This window comes from Sciurus carolinensis, chromosome 2, assembly GCF_902686445.1.
Source record: "Sciurus carolinensis chromosome 2, mSciCar1.2, whole genome shotgun sequence".
Classification (NCBI taxonomy): domain Eukaryota; kingdom Metazoa; phylum Chordata; class Mammalia; order Rodentia; family Sciuridae; genus Sciurus; species Sciurus carolinensis.
In genome coordinates this window covers 155,474,872-155,497,511 of record NC_062214.1, presented here as the reverse complement: position 1 = coordinate 155,497,511, position 22,640 = coordinate 155,474,872, and the positions used below count along the sequence as shown (strand labels likewise).

The window sequence follows — 22,640 nt, the reverse complement described above, 5'->3', positions numbered from 1 at the left end:
GCAGCTTGCTTCCAGAATTCTGGACTGAACGCCCCTAAGGCTCCCTCCGCTCCTCCAGGCTGGTGGTCCCGCCTATTTTTCCCATCACACCCATCCATTGAACCGTCCCTTCGCCTTTCAATCAATTCAAATGTCGCACTGAGCGAGCCTATGGCAAGACTCGCTGAAAGGAAGAGGCGGGCACTTTCCCGGAAGTGCTGGTTAAAGCCCCTCCAATCAGAGGCTTGGTACGGAAGGTTTGAATTTTGCGCAGATTCGGCTTTTGGCGTTCCTGCTTCGGAAGCGACCGAGGTCGTCCAGATCCGGAGGACGCCTCTACTTTTAGTTTGGTAGAAGTTTCGCAGTAGAAGGTGTTTCAGGTAGGTGGGTTCCGGGGAGCTGTCGGAGAAGGTCTGAGGACTGGGGACTGCGAGCCGGTCGCCGCTCGGGGGTGGGGGCTCTCCGGGATCGTGTCGCCGGCTCTCCCGAAGCTGATGGCACGATCTTCCAGAAGTGTCGATGTTTGTTGCCGTGGCTTATACAGCAGTCAGCGTTTTACCACTAGGGTGGCATTGACTTTTGAGGTGGCACCACGATAGACTTTTAACACTGCTGGAGCTCCTTCCAGATCCTTTGACGACTAAAGACTCCCAGCTGAGAACTTCTAGGCAACCAAGACTAACGCATTCTAGACTTTCAAGTTGGAAGAAACTCCAGGCAGCAAAGAAAACAGCTGTGTGTGAAAAAGGCAGGCATCCTGACCTGATGGTCGGGATGACCATCTTTTAGCTGTGCAAATGTGGGAAGTTAATTTACCTTATCTGTCCAATGGCAATAATAGTAAACTACTTTTTAGGGTTAGATTGTCTTTTAAAATAACTAATAACAAGTTTCAACTTTTTATTTAAGATTTAGCAAATTACGTAATAATAACAAATCACATGGTAGAGGAGAATTCTTCATGAAAAGCACAGCCCATGTCACTTTTCCTGGACTCTTTAAGGAGAATGTTACTGGCATCCAGGTCGGATGGATTCTCATTTTTAATGCTCTTGCTAATTGCTTAAAAATGTGTAACATCGCATTTCTTGTGCCAATTTTTCTTTTATCTGGAGTTTTCTAGTGAACTTTCTTGTTGAAGAGTATAGTATACCTGTTGTATTTGTTTTTTTTTCACGGTTTTTTGGCATACAACTCCTAAAATCTTTGGATCTTTCAAAGTGATATCTTTTGTATGCTAATGGTGGATGACAGCCGTTAAGCAAATTTAGGATGAGAGTTGGTCTCTGGAAAGCCCAAGACTGGATTAAAATGTCTTTCAGCCCCATCCCCCAACCTCTAGGGAGGGAAGAGAAGCTGGAGATGGAGTTGATCACACCTTTGGCCAATAATTTAATCAATCATGTCTTGGTAATGGAGCTTTCATAAAACCTGAAAGGTCAGGGTTTTAAGAACCTTCAGATAGAAATGTGGAGGTTCATGGAGGGTGATGTGCTTGAAGATAGCCTAGAAACATGCCTTGTTTTATGCATCTCTTCATCTTTACCTTTTATTACCGCCTTTGTAATAAACCAGTATATGGAAGTTAAGTGCTTCCCTGAGATCTTAAGCTGCTTTAGCAAGTGCAGCCAGAGAAAAGGGAGTTATGGGAACCCTGATATATAGCTAGTCAGTTAGTAGCACAGGTCAAACAATCTGACATGGGATGTGGGGGCAGTCTTGAAGGATTGAGCCCTTAATTTGTGGGATCTCATGCTGTCTTCAGGTAGATAGAATCAGATTGTTTTCCCTGATAAGTGGATGATGATATATAATGGGGGTGGGGGGGTGAGAGAAGAATGGAGGAACTTTAGATCACGCAGAGGGAAATGAGAGGGAGCAGGAGTATGAAAAATGGTGGAATGAGACAGACATCATTACCCTACATACATTTATGATTACACGAATGGTATGAATCTACATTGTGTACAACCCTAGAAATGAAATGATGTACCCCCTTTGTGTACAATGAATCAAAATGCAGTCTGTAAAATATAAAAAATAAAAGAATTGGATTGAATTAGAATGCACCCAACTGGAGTCCCCTGCAAACTGATTGCTTGCCTGATTTATATCAGAAGTGTGTTGAGAGGTCTGGGAATGTAACTCAGTGGTGGTGCAACAAGCTCAAAGCCCTGGGTTTGATCCCCAGCACTACAAGAAGCAATAACAAAAACCTAGTAGAGAGTATAATGATAGAAAGTATTTCTCATACTTGTGGTGCCTATAACTTTTTTGACTTCCTAAACATGGAGTGGACCCTCTTCCCTGCTTTTAACTGTCAAGACTTTTATTTTGGAGAACATGTCTTCTCTCTAGCTTTGTAGTTTCCTTATCAGCTGCATAGGTGACCCCCTCAAACAGTCCACTTTCCTTTATTATTCTCATTTGGATTCACTGTTAGAACTCATGACATTGTCTTTACTGACCTTCTTGTTTTTCTTGAACATGTTCTCAAAGATCTTTCTAAGAAGAGGGTGTGTGCCAAGTAAACTATGTGTTTTCTTGCTTGGATAAAAATAATAGGGCAAATTGATGTTATCTTTCTGCATCACTATGGTAATTATTCCTGAAAACCCTTCCTTTTCGGTCTTAAAAATCCAACTGCCTATTTTTCAGACAAGTCTCATAGACATCTGGTGTGTTTGTTTGTTTGTTGAAGTGAGAAGAAATACTAGGCTTCCTGTATTCATCAGCAAGGTGTTACTGGCAACTTCCCCCAGGGATCCTGCCTGAATCCCTGCTGGCTGTATTCAGTGTCCACAAGATTAAGAAATAGACAAGAAATGGAGAAAGGAAAAATGAGTTTTATGCAGTTTAATCAAACTGTGGAGAAGCAGCTAGAGGAGGTGGTAATAGTGTTGCCTGGTAACACAGGGAAGATTAAGGCAACTGTTCTATATACAGTCCTTCACTTTCCCTGTTTTCACCTTTACTTGCCCTCTTCTAGTGTCCTTTATGGCAATCCTAGGGCCTCTTGTGTACATTCTAGACTATAGTTTTTCTGGACTTCACTTCGTCTGTCAAACAAGTTCCTATTTAGAACCCCAAAATAGGTCACAGCATTTTGTCCCTTGATAATCTCTTTCCTACTGTTCATTGTCACATTATTCCATTATGCATTTTAATAGTTTTATTTCAAAGAGCTCTGAAGTGGGAGGGAGAATGAATTGGAATCTTAATTTTTTAAAATAACTAAATGAAAATCCATGTTGGCTTCTATTTCCCTGGCAGGATGTCTTCGTCACGTTTTGCCAGTCATCACAGAAAGGATTTAAGTACTGAAATGATTAGAACCAAAATTGCTCATAGGAAATCACTGTCTCAGAAAGAAAACAGACATAAGGAATACCAACGAAATAGACACTTTGGTTTGAAAGATGTCAATATTCCAACCTTGGAAGGTAGACATCTTGTTGAATTAGATGAGACATCGCAAGAGCTTATTCCAGAAAAGGCCAGTACCAAGCCAAGTAAGTAAAGTTCTGTTGTAGTTTTAAGTACTTCTAAAAATGAATGGAAGTTGATTTTAATGCCTGTGAGTAAGAGCAAAACAAAACTGGCTAGAAGAATGGAGCTTTGAACTATTTTAAATAACTTGGTGTTTTCTACAACTAAGTCCTAGCCATTTAAAGTAAAAGCCATAAAGATCCTTAGCTAGGCTAATGCCATTTTCCTATGGAGGTACTATAGCATTTTATTATCTATACTGCCTTACAGGAAACCTAAAGTTCTTCTAGAACTTAGATAAGTAATGATAAGATGAATTAATAAGAAGATAAAAATAGAATGAGTAAGGAACCTGTGGATTAAGAATAAGATAACATCATTCCTGGGTATTTATCCGAAAAAATTAAAGTAGATGTGTGTGTATCAATATGTGTATATAACAGCACAATTCACAGTAGCCAAATTATGGAACCAACCTAGGTGTCTCAATGAATGAATAGAAAGAAAATGTGTGTGTGTATACACACACAATTGAGTTTTGTTCAACCATGAAGAATAAAATTATGTCATTTGCAGGAAAATGGATAGAATTTGAGCATTATTAAGAGAAATGTCAAAAAGTCAAGGATCATGTTTCCTTTTCTCTCATGTGGAAGCTAGAGAGAACAAGGTGGTTGGAAATCTCATGAAAATAGAAGGAAGACCAATACAGTAGAGGAAAGTAACCAGGGGAGAGAGGAGGAAAGGGAAAAGGGAAACACTGGGGAATTACACTGACTAAATTATATTGTTATTTTTTTGTGCATGTATGAATATGTTACATTTCACATATAATGTACTAATAAAGATATGGAAAAAAATGAAAGGATCACTCAAAAACAGAGAAGAGCAAAGAATTTATCCTTACAGTTTGCCCAAAATGATTTGGGGCCATTAGACAGGAAAAAAAAAAAAAAAAAAAAAACTCAGAAAAAGATGAAACTATAGTGTCTTAGAAGGCAAGGGATTTATAGGGAAGAAGAATAAGAAATGACTTTTCATTTAACCAGGAGTCACTGGAGTTCTATTTTATTGTTTAGATAGCTCACATTAGGAGCTAGATGACAGTAAAATGAAGCCACGGTAAATGGAAAATGATAGAAGATTCAGTCTTATAAGTTTTATAGAGAAAGAAAATGAGGTGTCAAGTTGTTTAATTATTCACTACGTCAGATTTATCAATTTCCAGGAACAGTGTGGGAAATACAGGGCACTTAATTGATTCTGTAAAGGGTAACATTAGCTTAAAACATTTCTTCCAGATTTATCATTTTTGTGATTCTGAAGGAAAGTAAGGGACAAAGAATTAAACAAAGACTGTTGTGGGTTTCTTTTGTTTTTGTTTTTAACATGATATCATCAGTGCCGTTTGAAGTTCAGAGGAAATGGACTGGTAGTCTGGGAGAGAAAGAAAAGAAGAACATCCCTTAGGAGCTGAGAGGAAATGAAAACAGGGGCATTGAATGATATGGAAAAGCTTCGAAAGAACCAAACATTTTTTGTCTGAGAATAAGTGAAAAGTGGAATGGCTATTTGCAAAATTACAAAATACTGAGGAATAGTTTTTAGAGTGTGGTAATTTGTTTTTTCCTTGGTGCTATTAAAATTAAAAGTTCGGGCTGGGGGAGATAGCTCAGTTGGTAAAGTGCTTGCCTCACAAGCACAAGGCCCTGGGTTCAATCCCCAGCACTGCCAAAAAAAAAAAAAAGTTCAATTTTAGCCGTGTTAAATTGTGATGCTTATTAGACATGTAAGAGGAGATGATGAAAAGATAATTAGATACCCAAGATGAGTTGGGGAGAAAGTCTGAATGAGAGATATAAATTTAGGAGTTACTGACTTTTATATGGTATTTGAAATTGTAAAACTTAGTGTGATTATCCAGAGTTCTGAGTGGAAAAAGGAGAGAAAAGGGGTGAGCACTTCAACATTTAGCAGGCAAGGACATGAGGGGAAACAAGCAAAGAACTGAGGGGCAGCCCCATATGAAGTTAGAAATGACCAAAAGAATAATACACTACAAAGCAAGTGAAAAAGTGCCTATCAAGGAGGCAAGACTGACAAACTGTCAGTATTGCTTATTAGCTCAAGGAATATCAGCAGTGAGAATTTAAACTTCTCATTGTTGGAGAGCACTGATGATCTTCAGTAGTTTTGGTAAAATGAAGTTCAGGCAATGGAAGCCATATTGGAATGGTTCAAGACAGAATCTCAGCACCATCCAGGGCATAATCTTGCCCCAACATTTGAACTGGAGTCTAATCAAACCCTTAGATATAATTTCCAGTTTATAGAAGAACATGGAGGAGCTGATGTGGTCGTGTACCATAATCTCAGCTACTCAGGAGGCCAAGGCAGGAAGGTCACACGTTTGAAGCAACGTATCAAGGCTTTGTCTCAAAATAAATAAAAACCCTGGGATGTAGCTTAGTGATGAAGCACTTGCCTATGTGCAAGAAAGACCCTGTGTTCAATCCCCAGTACTGCCAAAAAATAAAATTAAAAAAGAAAACCATGGAGACTAGAGGAATGAGTAAAAAGGGGAGTAAAAAAACCCAAGAAAGCAAATATGGCATACAGATATAAAGTGAATGACATTTAATACTGTGGGTCTTTAGAAGACTGTCTAACAAGTTAATTTAAAATTGAAGTAATAGCATCCGTCCCCCAGGGGCCATCCTGCCGCAGCCAGAGCTGCCAAGGACTGGACACGAGTGTGGGAAAGGAGCATTGCTGCGAAGGACTTGCCATTGTTGGGTATGACTCACCTGGGGCTCTGTCTGGTGAACTGTACCTTCTTTCTCTCAGTGAATGATCTGTATTCCTCTAGTGACGCTGACATTGCATTAACTCCATCTAATTTCAACAGAAAGTTATTCAGAGTAACAGTTTGTGGCTTGTACAATTCTATGCTCCATGGTGTGGTCATTGCCAAAGGTTACCACCATAATGGAAGAAAGCAGCAACTGCTTTAAAAGATGTTGCAAAAGTGGTGCAGTTGATGCAGTTAAAAATCAGTCTCTAGGAGGTCATTATGGTGTTCAGGATTTCCTACCATCAAGATTTTTTGGATCCAAAAAAACAGACCAGAAGATTATCAGGGTGGCAGAAATGGTGAAGCCATTGTGGATGCTGCTCTCAGTTCTCTGTCAGCTTGTAAAGGATCACCTCCGGGGGAAAGAGTGGTGGATGTGGTTCTGGAAAACAAGGCAGAAATGATAGTTCAAGAAAGAAGGATGTGAATGAGCCGACAGACAACAGCTTTGATAAGAATGTCCGTGACAGTGAAGATGTGTGGATGGTTGAGTTTTATGCCCTTTGGTGTGGACACTGCAAGAACCTGGAGCCTGAGTGGGCTGCTGCAGCTATAGAAGAAAAGGAGCAAACCAAAGGGAAAGTGAAGCCAGCAGCTATGGACACTATGAATCAGGTTCTAGCCAGTTGATACGGGATTGGGGGATTGCCTACAATCAAGATGTTTCAGAAAGACCAGTCTCCTGTGGATGGTGGGCGGACAAGATTTGCACGGTGTCCCAGTCCCTTGATTTGTTTTCTAGTAATGCCCCCCGTCCTGAGCTGCTTGAGATAATCAATGAGGACATTGCCAAGAGTACATGGGAGGAGCACCAGTTCTGCATTCATGACTGTGCTGCCCCACATCCTCAACACAGGAGCTGCAGGCAGAAATTCTTACTTGGAAGTTTTTCTCAAGTTGGCAGACAAATCCAAGAAAATGGGGTGGCTCTGAACAGGTGCTAGGTATTCGAGGGTTTGGATACCCTGCCTTGGCAGCCATTAATGCACACAGGATAAAATTTGCTCTTCTAAAAGGGTCTTTCAGTGAGCAAAGCATTGATGGGTTTCTCAGAGAGCTGTCTTCTGGGCGTGCACCAGTGGGAGGTGATACCTTTCCTGCTATCACTGCAAGAGAGCCCTGGAATGGCAGGGATGGTTAGCTTCCTGTAGAGGATGACATTGACCTCAGCGATGTGGAGCTTGATGACTTGGAGGAAGATGAATTGTGAAAGCCACAGCCCAGGCTTCAGGTCATTTTCTTTTCTTGGGAGTCAACAGATTTTCCAGCAGTGAGGAAGCATTCTTTACAATTAGGCTAATCTACCAGTGGCCATTTTAACCAAGAAGTAGCACTTGATTGGTCATTTGAAAACACTGCACCAGTGAGATTTTGTATCTCAAGAAAACATTGAAAAATTCTATGAATTTTGTAGCCAGTGAATTAGATTGTATTCTCTCATGTATTTTGAAGAAAACTGGGCTGTAGAAACGTTTTTCCTCCCTCTAACTGCTGCTTGAATGTTCTTGAAGGCTGTTTCTTATATATAGGTTTTTTAAAATGTGATTCCTTCATTTGAATATCAATTACTTTTTCCATTAAAGAATAAAATGATATTTTGGACAATGCCAAAAAAAAATTAAAGTAATAATGCTGGGCACTATGGTGCATGCCTAAAATCCCAGCAACTGGGGAGGCTGGGGCAAGAGGAGGGAAAATTCAAGACCGGCTTCCACAACTTACCAAGGTCCTGCCTCAAAATAAAAGAAGGGCAAGAGGGCTGGGGGTATAGCTTAGTGGTAAAGCACCCCTGGGTTCAAATCCCAGTATCAAAAAAATAAAGAAGTAATACGTGCCTAGTACGTACAGTAAGACATTAATATTTGAACAAGTGAAGTCACACAGAAGGAATAGTAATTAGTTAGGGGTTAAAATAACAGTGTTGAGGAGTTAACAAATTATTAAAAGCATTTCTTAGCAGCAGTTAAAGTTAGACAAAATGATTTTTAAAGTATTTGCTATAACTTTTGTCTGAAATGTTTTATATGTTATGGTGTTTTGATTTTTTTTCTTGCTTAGAGTCAGCAAAAACTGTTCTAAGTGAACAACGAAAGCAAATGCTCCAAAAATACAAAGAAGAAAAGCAACTTCAAAAATTAAAAGAACAGAGAGAGAAAACTAAACGAGGAATATTTAAAATGGGTCTTTATAGACCTGATGCACCTTGCTTTCTTTTATCAAATCCAAATGCTATGAAAACTGAGCCAAAAAAGGTAAGTTTCTGATCTTAACTTGATATAGAGGAATAATAGTTCTTTTTATCTGGAGCTTTCTTTAAGAAATAAAATGACCAACCCCTTTTCCGTTAGTCCCCTTACTAATTTAACTGATTAACTAATTGGTAGAAGGTGGGAATGACTTAACTGCTCAGAAGAATGAAAATCGGGTTTCCTGAGGTGCAGCGACTCGGAAAATTGAAACAGATGGATTCCAAGTTCAAGATCAGCCTTAGCATCTTAGTGAGACCCTGTCTCAAAATAAAATAAAAAGGGGCTGGGGAGATAGCTCAGTTGGTAGAGTGCTTGCCTTGCAAGCACAATGCCCTGGGTTCTATCCCCAATACCGCAAAAAAAAAATAAAATAATAAAAATAATAAAAAGGAATAGGGCTATTGGTCAATGGTAGAACACCCCTGGTTTCAAACCCTACCACCACCAAAAAAAAAAAAAAAAAAAAAGAAAGAAAGAAAAGAAAATTAGATTATATATAAATGGAGAGGGTAAGATTAGGAAGTCTGGTGCAGTCAGGCCAAACAATGCTGTATCAAAGGATTAGGCATTTATCTTATAAGTTATGGAGAGTCAGGGGAGATTTATAAAAGAGGTAGTGCCATTATCGAATTAATAATTCAGAAAGTCTACCCTGGCCTTAAAAATTATAGTCTAGAAGGGAAAGCATTTATGGATAAGAAGACAATTTGTGAGACTATTGCAGCAGAATCAGTAAACTAAGTGGTCTGGGACAGTGAGTTTAAAAAGACATTTTGATTGATATATTTGACAAGACTGGTGTCCAAGTAAGTGATGGGGGCTTAAGGAATTAAGAGTCAGAGACAAGGTGATTCTGAAACTATTAGTCTGAACAAATGTACAAATTCTGCTACTGCCAAAGAGATAAGGAAGACAAAAGTAATAAGCTTCCATATGTGCATGTTCATGAACTTTTTCTTTTCTCTCTGTCTTTTAACTGTTTGGGCCACCTACATAGGCAGTTGGGAATAAAAATTTGGAAAACAGAATGGAGATTGGTGCTAAGATATGGACTTAGGATATAACGGGGATATAGATGTGGCTTAAACTATAGGATTAAATGAAACCCTTTCAATAAATATATATGAAATTATAAAAATGTGTAGAGTCTAAATTATAGACTTCTCTAGATTACATGCCATTTTGTTTCTCCAAATCTCTGTGAAAACCTAGTGCTAAAGAAATAGGCTTTCCTTTAGAATGTATAATGAAAGCAACTCAGTAAAGAGTATTGCCTAAGTAGAATAAAAAACAATTATTAGTGAATTTTGTTATTTAATACAACAACGGGCCTCTTTCTCCCTTCTGCCTACAATTTTTAAATAGTTATTTACAATTTGAACCAGTGACTAACATCCTACATATTCTGGGAAAGTCAGCCTAAATGTAACCCTTCCAAGCAGTCTTTGTTGTTCTTGCAAACAGAAATAATCTCTCCCTCCTCTAACATACCAAGAATGGATTTAGCTTTATCTTTTCAACTTGAACTACAGCCATTAGTTTTGGTCTATTCTTTATTACCCTAAGATCATGCTATACACAGAGTAAATAATAAAAAATATGCAAGTGAATCAGTGAGCTTCATGAGGCCCAGAAAAGTAGTCAATATCTTAGGCCTTTATATCATTCAATTCTTGTTTAAATCAGGAATGCATATACAATGAGATCTTAGAAACACATTATTTAAAATGAGATCTGTGCTATATACTTTTAGAATAGTCAGTAGCTCAGAAGAATGAACGAATGAAAATTGGGTTTCCTGGGTTGGGGCAACTTTAGAGTTGACAACTTATCACCCTAGTCTTTCTCCTGCTAGATTTTTTTTCTGCATTTTGTGTTCACATCTCCATTTTCTTATTAACAGTGGAAAAGTACATAATCATGAGATTTGAAAGCAAATTATCAAAACTCAAAAAGTAAGCTGAAAATCTTTTTATAAACAGAAAATGAAAGATCTAATACTCTAGTCTGCTTACCATCCCCTTCCCAAATATGTCTAACTAATCATATTAGTGAGGATTCTAGTACAAGTAAAATATAGTCTGAAGTTTTTTTCCCTCATGGAGAAATATGAGTACGTTTTGAAACTACTAAATTTTGATGTAGCCTGGCTTGGTAATGCACATCTATAATCCCAGTGGCTCAGGAGAATGAGGCAGGAGAATCAGGAGTTCCCAGCTAGCCTGAGCAACTTAGCAAGACCCTCTCTCTGAAAAAAATATAAAAAGGACTGGAGACATGGCTCAATGGTTAAGTGCCCCTGAATTTACTCCCCAATACCAAAAAAAATTTAAATCCAGCCAGAAGCAGAAAAACAATAGGAATTTCTAGTTAGTATCTTTTTACCATAAATAATTGAGGATAAAATTTAATATTAAACTGGGAATTTCATTTCATAATGAGATATAGAAGTGAGCTTTTCCTGATTCTTCTTTTATTTTTTTTTTTAAACTTGATTTTCTTTTTACTGTTAAAGGCTATTCCATCTTCTGCACGGATTACAAGATCAAAGGCCAAGGAACAAATTGAACAAACTAAGGTATAGTTGATAGTAGATCCATACCAAACTTTGTGTCACCGTCTTTGTTTATTGGACTCCTATTATGTATTCCATATGTATTTCATATGTTTGTATGAAATGCAAATAGCTGAAAATATGTGCTATGAAAAGCACATAGCAGGTGATATTATGGTTACTAAGATAAAATGGAGTGGTCAAAGAGAAATAGCATGACTCACATCTGGTCAGAAAGCTAAGTTTCATGTATTTGGTAAATTTTGAATCACTACCACTTTCCTGGCATTTTTCTAGTCTATAGGATACACAAAGAATAAAACAAAATTCTCTGACTTCATGGAACTGACATAGAAAACTGGCAGTTTATACATATGTATGTGTGTGTGTGTGTGTGTGTGTGTGTGTGTGTGTGTATGATTATAAATATTATGGAGAAGATTAAAAAAGAAGAGAGTTAGGGAATGCCAGAAGTATGTAGGGTAGAATTTTGATTGGGCTAATCAGGGAGAGCCCAACTAAAATGGTGGCATTTTGAATGGGGTCTCTAAGGAAGTAAATCATGGGAAAGAGTTTTCTATCCAAAAGAGTAATTTTCTAAGCAAAATTCAAGGCTCTTGAAATGAAAGCATGACTTTCGAGTTTAAGGACCATCAGAAGGTTATAGTCAGCTATATTTAATAGCTTGGATTGTCGTTCTTAATTCTAGGACTCTAAAAATCGGATATAAGGAAGTATCCATAGTGGAAAACTTTCCTTGTTTCATTTTATTTGGGTTAATAGATTTTTTGCTGGGTAATTTTAATTGTCAGGATTCAGTTGAGGGATCATTTTACAATTGAAAGTTGTAGTTTAAATCACATAGTACCTTATTTCTTAAATAGATTGAGAATGGGATTGATGTTCGAGCAATTCGACCTGGTCAAAGACAGACTTCAGAAAAGAAGGTATTGGACAAAGAGAAAACAGGTAGGAGTATTAACAGTTACTGGTGTTATCACAGTAATGACATATTAAGACAAAGAGATTTGATTAGGTTGTCTTCCCCTTGCTAGTTATTCGGCCTATTGCGCCCACATCAGTGAGAATAACCCGATCTACTACTCAAGCAGCAACCCAGATTGTCAGAACAGTCTCAACTAACACTACAAGAAAGCCAGTCACAAGAGCCACTAATGGTAAGAACTATTTCTTGATCAGTAACTAAATCAGAATGTTTTGGCCCTTGAGGTTATTATTGTGTTTAATTTTTTAAATCAGCATGTATTTTTTGAATAGGAAAGAGGGAAATGGAAAGTTCAATCCTGAAAGCAGAGTCTGTGTCCTGACTTTCAGTTAGCACACAAGGAGTGCTGGGATGTTAAAACACCTGAGTTAGTATAAACAGTGCTTTGGGAAGTGAATAATTCTTGGTCCAGGTAAATCTTACTTTATACATTTGGTGAAATACAATGTAGCTGCTAATAACAATGCTGTCAAAGTACATTTAATAACATAGTAAAGATACACTAAGTGGGGGAAGGAAAAAAATCAGGTTAAATTCTGAAAAGTAATACATGAACATGGGGACATAGAAAAAATGGAAAAAAAAAACATGCTGAAGTATCAATTCAGTAACGGAACCTTGGGTGATTTTTTATTTATTTTTGGTGCTGGTTGTTCTTGGTGCTTTTCTTTGTTACCTGTCTATAAGATGTGTTTTGTATTCAGAGGAAAAAGATAAAACATGTTTGTTTTGTTTTGAAACAGGTGGCCTGTGTTTGGCAGGAAATTTCATTTGTTTTTATCCCTTTTTATAATGTGACTTTTAATCATAAAAATCCATCAAGACATACATTCCTGTTACCACCTTTTTTCCTTTCCCAGATTACCTAGTACCTTTAATGCAGCATTTTTTATCTGTCAAAATTGGTTCTTATTTCATTTTTATTGTAGATAATGAACCTGAAAGAAAAGCACCAAATAAAGGAAGACCTGTGAAAAAGATAGAAACAAAACCTGACAAGGTAGAGCATAAACATCTGTTTATCTCTAGATACTTTGGAAATCTCATTGCTACTTTCATAAAGTTGAAATTAAGCATATAGAGCTGCTTCAAGAAGTTAACCTACATGTGTGTTAAAGCCTCTTGAACCATAAGGAAGCATCATGAGAATTTACTGTTACTGTTGTTTTTTCAGGTGTCTTATTCTCAGTTTTATAAGTAGAGAAAGTATAATTTTGTTAACAAAAAGATGATGGAAAAAATAATAAAAACAGCTGAGAGAAGCCATTATGTGAGAATTAGCTCAGAAATAAGATGGAGAAAGATGAAATGTATTGATGTTGGATTCATTTAGACCTGGGTTTGATTATTGTCTCTGCTTCCAATTAGCTGCATATCTTTGGGAACATTATATAATTTGAGTTTGTTTTTTCATCTATAACATAGAATACCTATATTGATCAGTTTTAAGTATTAAATAAGGTAACATTTCTGATGGCATCCAGCATGTTGTCTAATAAATTGATAAAAAAGAGGCATTATTTCTGGGTACAGTGGTTCTCATTGGCTCAGGAGGCTGAGGCAGAAGGATTACAAATTCAAGTCCAATCTCACAACTTGGCAAGACCCTAAGCAACTTAAACCCTCTCAAAAAAAATAAAATAGGGGCTGGGGAGATAGCTCAGTCAGTAGAGTGCTTGCCTTGTAAGCACAAGTCCCTGGGTTTGATCCCCAGCACCCAAAAAATAAATAAATAAATAAATAAATAAATAAAATAAAATAAAATAAAAATTAAAAATCTCAAATGTAGATCTTCTAAGAAAGGCACTAAGGGATGAATCTTTACAGGCTTTCTAGCTCTTCCCTTGGATTTATTTTCCTCTTAAAGATTTATGAGTAGTTTTTGGACTGGAGTTGTGGCTCAGTGGTAGAGCACTTGCCTAGCACATATGATTTAAAAAAAAAAAAAAATTATGACTAGTTTTTACTTCCACTGACACTCTGGCCTTCAGAATAATGTTACCACTTAAACTTCTGTCCAGGTTGAAATAACCATGGCTTGAGTTCAAATCTCATTAAAAATTGGAAGCATTACAAACAGAAAAACAAAAAATCCCAGAAACTTAGAAACTTCTAAAACTTACGTTTAAATACCAGATAACAAATTGACCTGGAAAAGGAAATATGCTTCATATTTTATAGGGTATATCTAACTGTGTCATATTGAAAGATATTGTTCTTATCATGAGGTTACTTGTTTTAAAAAAAAATGTGGTCCTTAACAATAGCAGTCATCTAATATTCAATATTTTAAATTTCTGATTCTCAAACTAATTGTGATTGTCCATGTAATTTAAGTAAAAAGTATATTTGTTAGTTGAGTATTTCTTCCATCTTCAACTTCCATAGATTTTATTTTCTAGTAATGCCTAGTGTTCTATGCTCCTTTAATAAGAATTGGTTTTCTCTCTATAGGATCATAGTAGTTTAGTGTAACTGGTCTTCTAATTCCCTGTATATATTTTAATTGCATTTTTTTCTTTCAAATTATGTACATGGGACATAAAGCTCAATTGTCACATTTTCAATCCTGTTCCATTTACTTATATCTAGGTTGTTTCTTTTAAACTTGATAATGAAGAAAATACTTTGAATTCACAAACCAGTGCAACAAATGGAATGGATCCAGATGGAATCTTATCAAAAATGGAAAATTTACCTAAGAAAAGTTCCGAAAAAAACAAAGGAAAGAATTCCTTTGCACCTAATGATTTTATGTTTCATCCACTGGATGGTTTGAAGACCTATCAAGTAACAGTCATGACTCCCACAAGTGCCAATGCTTTCTTGACACCCAGTTATACCTGGAACCCTTTAAAACCGGAGGGGTAAGAATATAAATCTTAAAAGAGAAAAAACATATATACATATAAACATACACACACATAAAATCTTAATGAATCCCTTGCTCAGAAGGGTGTGGCAACAAATGCCTCTTTTAGATTTGGTCTGTGCTTTCAAAAAGTTATTTAGGTTAGTGAAGTGTGCTAATTATAAATGATGAAGATGTATTCTTTTGAAAAACATTACTCAGGGTTGGGGTCGTAGCTCAGTGGTAGAGAGCTTGCCTAGCATGTGTGAGGCACTGGGTTTGATCCTCAGCACCATATAAAAATAAATAAAGGTATTGTGTCCATCTACAACTTAAAAAAAAAAAAAAAAAAAAAAAAAATCACACACAACATTACTCAGAAGGGTACTCTAATGCTTTTGTAAATTCAGCTTTCCCCATGCATTTTTATTATTTTCACTCTTCAATTTGTGGGTTTCATTCGCTCTTAATTGACTTAATTATAACACAAAGAAATAAATATTTATAGAGTGAGAAGTACAGATCTGTGCAAGTCTGTATGTTTGTACGCTTATATATACATACACAGTTTTTATACACAGTTTTCTTTTTTTTTCCAGTACTGAAGTTGAACCCAAGCCCTTGCACATGCTAGGAAAGTGCTCTACCACTGAGCAACATTTTCAGTTCTCGTTATTTTATTTTGAGACAGCGTCTCACTAAATTGCCCAGGCTGGCCTTGAACTTGAGATCCTCTTTCCTGAGCTTCCCAAGTAACTGGGATTATAGGCATGTGCCACCATCCCAACAGAACAGAAATAAATTTTTTACAAGAAGAAAACTGCCATAAAAATTCAGATTGTTTGTTTTGGTTTTTGATGCAAGTTTCTTTAAAACATTACCTTTAACTTTCAAAGCATGGGGGAATCAGAATCTTTTTAAAAGAAGAGGTAAGATTGTTTTGCAGAGACTGACAACAAATATATTAGAAACTACTCAACAGTATCAAAGACGACTAAATGCTTATATTCTATTAAGAGATCTTCAAAGTCTTTCAATCTCATAGAGTAAATAAAGATGGACATTCTTATTATAGGTGTTTAAATTTTTTTCCCTCCAGAATAAACTTACTTTTTAAAGATAAAAACATTGGTATTTTAATCCCAGGTTTTTAAAAAACAAACGCAATTCTGAAATCCCTTAATTAGATACATGGAATTAATGTTTCATGAAATATATTTTTACTGTCGTTTTTAGTGGTAAGACTCAAGAAGCAACAAAAGAAATCTTGACCCCAAAATGTAAAACTTACTCTACCAAGACAGTACAGCAAGATTCAAGTAAATTACTGTGTCCTTTAGGTTCTCTAACAGTTTTGAATCAAGGTATAGTATTTAATTTTTTACTTACTTTTCTGGATTATGATTTATCAGCTTTGTTTAGAACTCATTCTACTATATATCTCTGAGATATGACCTCAGGGTCCAAAAATAAATAAATAAATAGATAGGTAGATAGATAAATAAATAGGAGAGCATAAATAAAGACATTTGGAGAGAAAGTTATAAGAAATACTGAGAAAATGAGAAATAATTGTAAATTTGAAGAGATGAAAAATCTTGAGGGCCACATAAGAGGATATGTGAATGAAACAATTAAGGCAGAAATAAAATTTTTAAATTCAACATTGAAAAGAATTGAAGGATTTTTTAAAATGCCTTTCTGTTATTTTAAGAATCACTGTTTTGAAATTCATACGTAATATTTTCTTTAATGTGTAGAACATAGCTTAAATCAAAATGAAGCTACTACTAAAAGTTCAAGTGACCTTTCAATAAAAGACGTTCCAGCGTTTGAATTAAATGAAGGTCAGATGTCTCAGCCAACACATGATGTGCCATATTTCAGGTTTGTATTAATGTCTAGTCATTTAAAACCTAAATTAAAATATTTAGTTTTATGTATATTTAACATAGTATGTTAGTGGTATGATTTTTACACATCTTTTACATTATAATACATTCTTGTGGTTGCTAGTTCAAAGAGTAGGAAAAGGTATAAGTGAAAAATTTTCTTTCCAGTGGTATCTCCCAACCCCATAGTTTGAACCTTTGTGGAGGTCAGTATCATTCATGTCTTGTGAATACTTCCAGAGATAGATAATGCATATGTAGACAAATATAGAATTTTTTCTTTAAATTACATGTAGTATATAATACACACTATTAACATTTTCATTTAATGTCAAATGTTGATATTCCATTTTAGCACTTAAAAAGCTTTCTCATCTCGTGTGTATGCACATGCGGATTTGTGTTTTAATGACTGCATAGTATCTGATTGGATGTACCACAGTTTTACAGGACCCTGTTGTTAGGCATTAACATTGGGTTTATAGTCAGGGCTACAAAGAACAACCTATGTGCTTTTTTATTTGCATATGCAAATAATGACCTCAATTTATAGTCCCTCAAGTAAGATATTAGAGTTCCTGTTTTTTTTCACATTATTCTGTGGATAATATCAGAAAATTTAATGAACATTAAGGAATGTTAGATGCTGAAAGATGAAAACAGGACAAACTAGAAATGTTAGTTTGAAAAGTGTGTTCCTGGGCTCATCCAACTATGTAAGATTTAGGAATACAAGGATGGACATAATATCAATTTGCATTTGTGGATTTTAACATGTTAAAGTTCATAAAATAATTAGGTATCAACTCTGGGAAAGTAATATTGTGCCTATTTTTCATACCTTCCTAATATAATGTATCACAGTGTCATAATGCTATTACTGATACCAGTGGGGGAAACACTCAAAATGGAAATCTATCTCATCATTTTAGAAATATCCTACAGTCAGAAACTGAGAAATTGACTTCATACTGCCTTGAGTGGGACAGGAAGCTTGAATTGGACATTCCAGATGATGGTAGGAAAAACATATTTTTTTGATGGTCTTAGCTTTGGTTTTTTTGTTTGTTTGTTTGTTTTTGTTTTTTTAATAACATCCATCCAAAACATAAAAATCAAATGTTGTCCAACTTTATGATTTATTACTCAAAATAGCAAAGAATTTTTCATTTCTAAACTATGTTTCCTAGTATCTGTATGCTAAAGTAGTATTAAGACTTTTCTGTATTTTTAGAAATTTCTATATGATTTTATAGGTGGTGTCAGAATCTGGTATTTATTACACAAAAATACTTTCTGAATAAAAATTATCTAAATAAATATTGAAAGGTTTTTTCTGAAAAGTTTCTCATTTGGTAAAACTGTTTAAAAAAATTATTTGTGGACTCTCAGTGTCAGGACTCTCTCTCCTTCTTCAATACTTAGGTACAATGAACTATTTGAGGTTGAAATCTTATAAAATATAAGAAGTAGAATGTTTTTTATTATGTAGTAATGCATGATAGTAAACATTGCCAGTTGTTAATAGGAATCAAAGCAAATAATTAATGCTATTTGTATGGTAAAATTTTGTGATAGAAATTTTTTTGTTTTTTTGCTTTTAAGAATTTAATTCCGGGGACTGGGGAGATAGTTCAGTCGGTAAAGTGTTTGCCTTGCAAGCACAAGGCTGTGGGTTCGATTCCCAGCACCACAAAAAAAAAAAAAAGAATTTAATTCTGGCTAGGTGCAGTGGCACACACCTATAATCTCAGTGAATTGAGAGGTAGAGGCAAGAGGATTGCAAGTTGAAGGCCACCCTCAGCAATTTAGCATGGCTCAAGCAACTTAGCCAAGACACTGTCTCAAAGTAAAAAGTAAAAAGGGCTGAGGATGTAGCTCAGTAATTAACCACCCCTGGGTTCAACCCATGATACCAAAAAAATTTTTTTAAATTTTATTTTGTAAGCCCTAGAACATTTGGGGTAGAATCTTATCAGATGGTTGACCTGCTGTGAAGGTACTGTTGTTCCTTTAATTTTTAAAAGTCTTTTATCTCTTTTAGCTAAAGATCTTATTCGCACAGCAGTTGGTCAAACAAGACTCCTTATTAAGGAAAGATTCAAACAGTTCGAAGAACTGGTGAATGATTGTGAATATAAACGAGGTGAACTGGAGACTACCTGTGCAGATCTGGATGGATTTTGGGATATGGTTAATTTTCAGGTATGTGTTTGAGCATTTTGAATATAGTAATTTGTAATTTTTTTAAACTGAGTAACAGTAGTAAAATGGAGTAATAGTAGCTGCTTAGGTACCTATAATATTGAGATATTCAAAACACCTTTATAAACTATAAAGTACTAAATTTTATGACTGTCCTTTTCTCCCCCATTGTTGTTAGGATAATTTCTGTGTGAGTTGGAAATTGAGATTATATCCAACTCTTGAATACTGAGGTTTTACATGTGAGAAATTAGGCATTTTAGTCTAATTAGTCTTTAGTAGTTCAGTTCAACTAACAGTTATTGAGTTCCTATTGTGTGCTAGGCATTGTATTAGGAGTTAATAAAAAGTCACATCCTCCATCCCAGAGAAGTTTGTAGCTTGATTAGCCATTTACACAGTACACATTAATTCTAACGTAGAAATCTCTCCCTGATGGAGGACATCATTAGAAGGATCAGTAAAAGGTACAGGGTAGGTAATAATTTCTAGCTTGTTAAACTTATTTTAGAAATAAGCATATAAAAAAAGTTCAAGAGCCAGTAACCAACAATGAACATTTGAAGAGGAAAGTTTTATTTTTTTGGTTGTACTGCAGGTCAAACCCAGGGCTTTGTGCCTGCTAATAATCATGAGCTCTACCACAGAGCTATACCACCAATCCCAGAATTAAACTTTAGAACTAAAAGAAAGAGGCCAAATCCAACATCATGGAAAAAAACTATTTGGATAGAGCAAATTGGGGTAATAAAAGAAGAAAAGAACATTTAAATGCAAGTATTAAAGAGGTCAGACATTTCATCTGTCAAATGAAAATACCTTTTTAAACAAGAACATTCATAGAACCACTGAAATAGCTTTTTGAAGTTAAAAGCAAGAGCAGAATGTAAGATGGAATAGAAAGAGTTTGTAGTTCTAGAAATTTCCCAGTAAGTAGAGCAAAGAGAGATGTAAAATGGAAAAGAACACATAAGAAAATTAAGTGGAACAGTCCATGAAGCATAGTATCCAAATAATTGGAATTTCAGAAAAAGAGAAAAATAATTGTAGGGAACAAATGATCAGTGAAATCGTTTTAAAAAGTTTTTTCTAGGACATGAATTCTAGGTTGAATGAGCCCATTCAGTGCCTAGCACTGTGAATCAGACCAAACCTACATCACTCCACATCATTAAATGTAGTTGTGTAAGTCTTGGGATAAAGAAGGAAATCTAAAAGCTTTCAGAGAAAGAAACAAATTTCTTACAAAGTGTCAAGAATCAGAATAGCCAGGGATTTCTCAGTAGCAATCTTGAAAACTGGGAGAACAACACCCTGAAAAATCTGAGGGAATACAGCTTCCCACCTTAAATCCTGTAACAAATCAAGTATGAGATTGGAAAGGCAAATATTTCAGACTGCAGGTCTCAAATTTTCTCTCTCCCTGTGCTCGCTTTCTCAGAAAACTAACATTATGTACCTCACAGAAATGAGAGTAAGCTAGGAAAAGAGGGAGGAGAGTGGGACCCATCCCCAGAGGGGGCCGAAATAAGGGAATTATGGCTGGTGATGAGTGAAGGAGGAATCTAAAGCAACTTGCATTGTGGAAAGTTTACAAACCAGGAGTTGACACAGCAGGAGGCCCATAACTCTGGGAAGCTGAATGAATAAAATATTCGATTTTTTTTTTTTTTAATGGCAGTAATTTAATTTATACTTACTGTGCAGAATTTAGAGGTGACTTGATAAATACCTAAAAAATGAGCAAACAAGAAACAGTGATTATTAAATCTGGAGAAGAGTTATGAGGAATAGAACATAATTGCAGTAACTGTTGTCCAGGTGTGAATAATGTTTATGTGATCATAATAATACAAGAATTATTTTATGACCAGTTTTTATACATTTACCAGTTTTTATAACAATGAGTTGGTTCACTAGCATCCTTTAGTGGTGACCAATTAATTTTGTTGTTCAGTATTATTAATTTATGGATTTAAATAATGTGTTTACATTATTTATAATTATTGTCTTTATTCATGCTCATTTTTCTCAACTTTCTATTTTCTTTTTGTTTTTGGTACTGAGAACTGGACCCGGGGTATTTTACCACTAGCTACTTTCCAAGCCCTTTTTATTTTGAGAAAGGGTTTTGCCAAGTTCCTGAGGCTGACCTTGACCTTGTGATCCTTTTGTCTCAGCCTCTTAAGTCAGTGGGATTTCATCTACTGCACCTTGACTCATTGCTTAACTTTGTTTAGTGGGGACCAATTCAATTTTAGGGCTTTAGAGGCTTTTGTTTTATTTTTAACCAAAAATTATGTGTTATTATTTACATATCATAAGATTTATCTATTTTAAGTGTACAGTTGGTTTTAATAAATTTACAGAGTTGTGCAACCATCACCATGACCAAGTTTAGAATTTTCATCACTGCCAAAAGTTCCCTCCTGTCTGCCATCAGTCCCCATTCTCACTCCCAGGCTAGGCAATCACTAATGTACTTATTGTGTATAAATTTGCCTTTTTTGTATAAATAGAATCATTATAATATGTGGTCTTTTGCATCTAGCTTGAGGTGCATCTGTGTTATACCTTCTATATATACTTACCTTTTTTTTTATTAAGTAGTACAGCTGGTCCTCTGTATCCAAGAGTTCTGCATTTGAATGATCAACCAACTGCAGATTTGAAATATTTTTTAAACCAGGCACAGTGGTGCACACCTGTAATCCCAGTGACTCAGGAGGTGGAGGCAGGAGTATGGCAAATTTGAGGCTAGCCTCAACAACTCAGTGAGGCCCTCGGCAAATTAGACACTGTTTCAAAATAAAACAAAAAGGACTGTGGATATATCTTAGTGGTAAAGCACTCCTGGGTTCAGTCCCCACTACCAAAAAATAAACAAACAAACAAAATATCTTTTAAAAAGTTTGTCTGGCCAGGCCCAACAGCATGCAGTATAATCCCAATGATGAGGAAGCTAGCGGGAGGATCCCAAGCTTGAAGCCAGCTCAGCAATTTTATGAGACCCTGTCTCAAAATTTAAACAAAGGACTGGGAATGTGACTCAGTGGTAAAGAGCCCCTGAGTTCAATACCCAGTACAAAAAAAAGGGAAAGGAATTGACTGTACTGAATATGTACAGACTTTGTTTCTTCTCACCATTTTCTTATTAGTACAGTATAACAACTACTTTACATTGTATTTAGTATTATAAGTCATATAAAGATGGTTTAAATTATATGGGATATACTTTAGGTTTATCTTAGGTTATGGGATATACTTTCAGGTTTACTTAGGTTATATGCAAATATTATGCCCATTTTACATAAGGGACTTTACTGTCTGTGGATTTTTTTTTTTTTTTTTAATGGCCCTGGATGAATCACTAGCCCCTAACCCTTTTTATTTTGTTTTGGGGGAGGGGCAGGTGCTGGGGATTGAACTCAGGAGCACTCCACCACTGAGACACATCTCAACCCTATTTTTTATTTTATTTAGAGAAAGGGACTTCACTCAGTTGCTTATTGCCTCGCTTTTACTGAGGCTGGCTTTGAACTCAGTCCTCCTGCCTCAGCC

General features: G+C 35.8%; 1 protein-coding gene and 1 pseudogene across 1 annotated transcript in view; both read left to right on the top strand.

Moving 5' to 3' along the window:
- Positions 1-232: 232 nt before the first annotated feature.
- The window catches only part of Dlgap5 (DLG associated protein 5), a 38,547-nt gene continuing 16,139 nt past the window's right edge, over positions 233-22,640 (top strand). The window contains exons 1-12 of the mRNA XM_047540355.1: positions 233-359; positions 3,253-3,491; positions 8,381-8,574; positions 11,087-11,149; positions 12,010-12,094; positions 12,181-12,303; positions 13,061-13,131; positions 14,724-14,998; positions 16,219-16,346; positions 16,743-16,869; positions 17,807-17,892; positions 18,919-19,079. Coding sequence (XP_047396311.1) covers positions 3,254-3,491; positions 8,381-8,574; positions 11,087-11,149; positions 12,010-12,094; positions 12,181-12,303; positions 13,061-13,131; positions 14,724-14,998; positions 16,219-16,346; positions 16,743-16,869; positions 17,807-17,892; positions 18,919-19,079 — 1,551 coding nt within the window. The 5' untranslated portion in view covers positions 233-359; position 3,253. The remainder of the gene's footprint in view (positions 360-3,252; positions 3,492-8,380; positions 8,575-11,086; positions 11,150-12,009; positions 12,095-12,180; positions 12,304-13,060; positions 13,132-14,723; positions 14,999-16,218; positions 16,347-16,742; positions 16,870-17,806; positions 17,893-18,918; positions 19,080-22,640) is intronic.
- Positions 6,258-7,532, top strand: LOC124977093 (protein disulfide-isomerase A6-like; annotated as a pseudogene).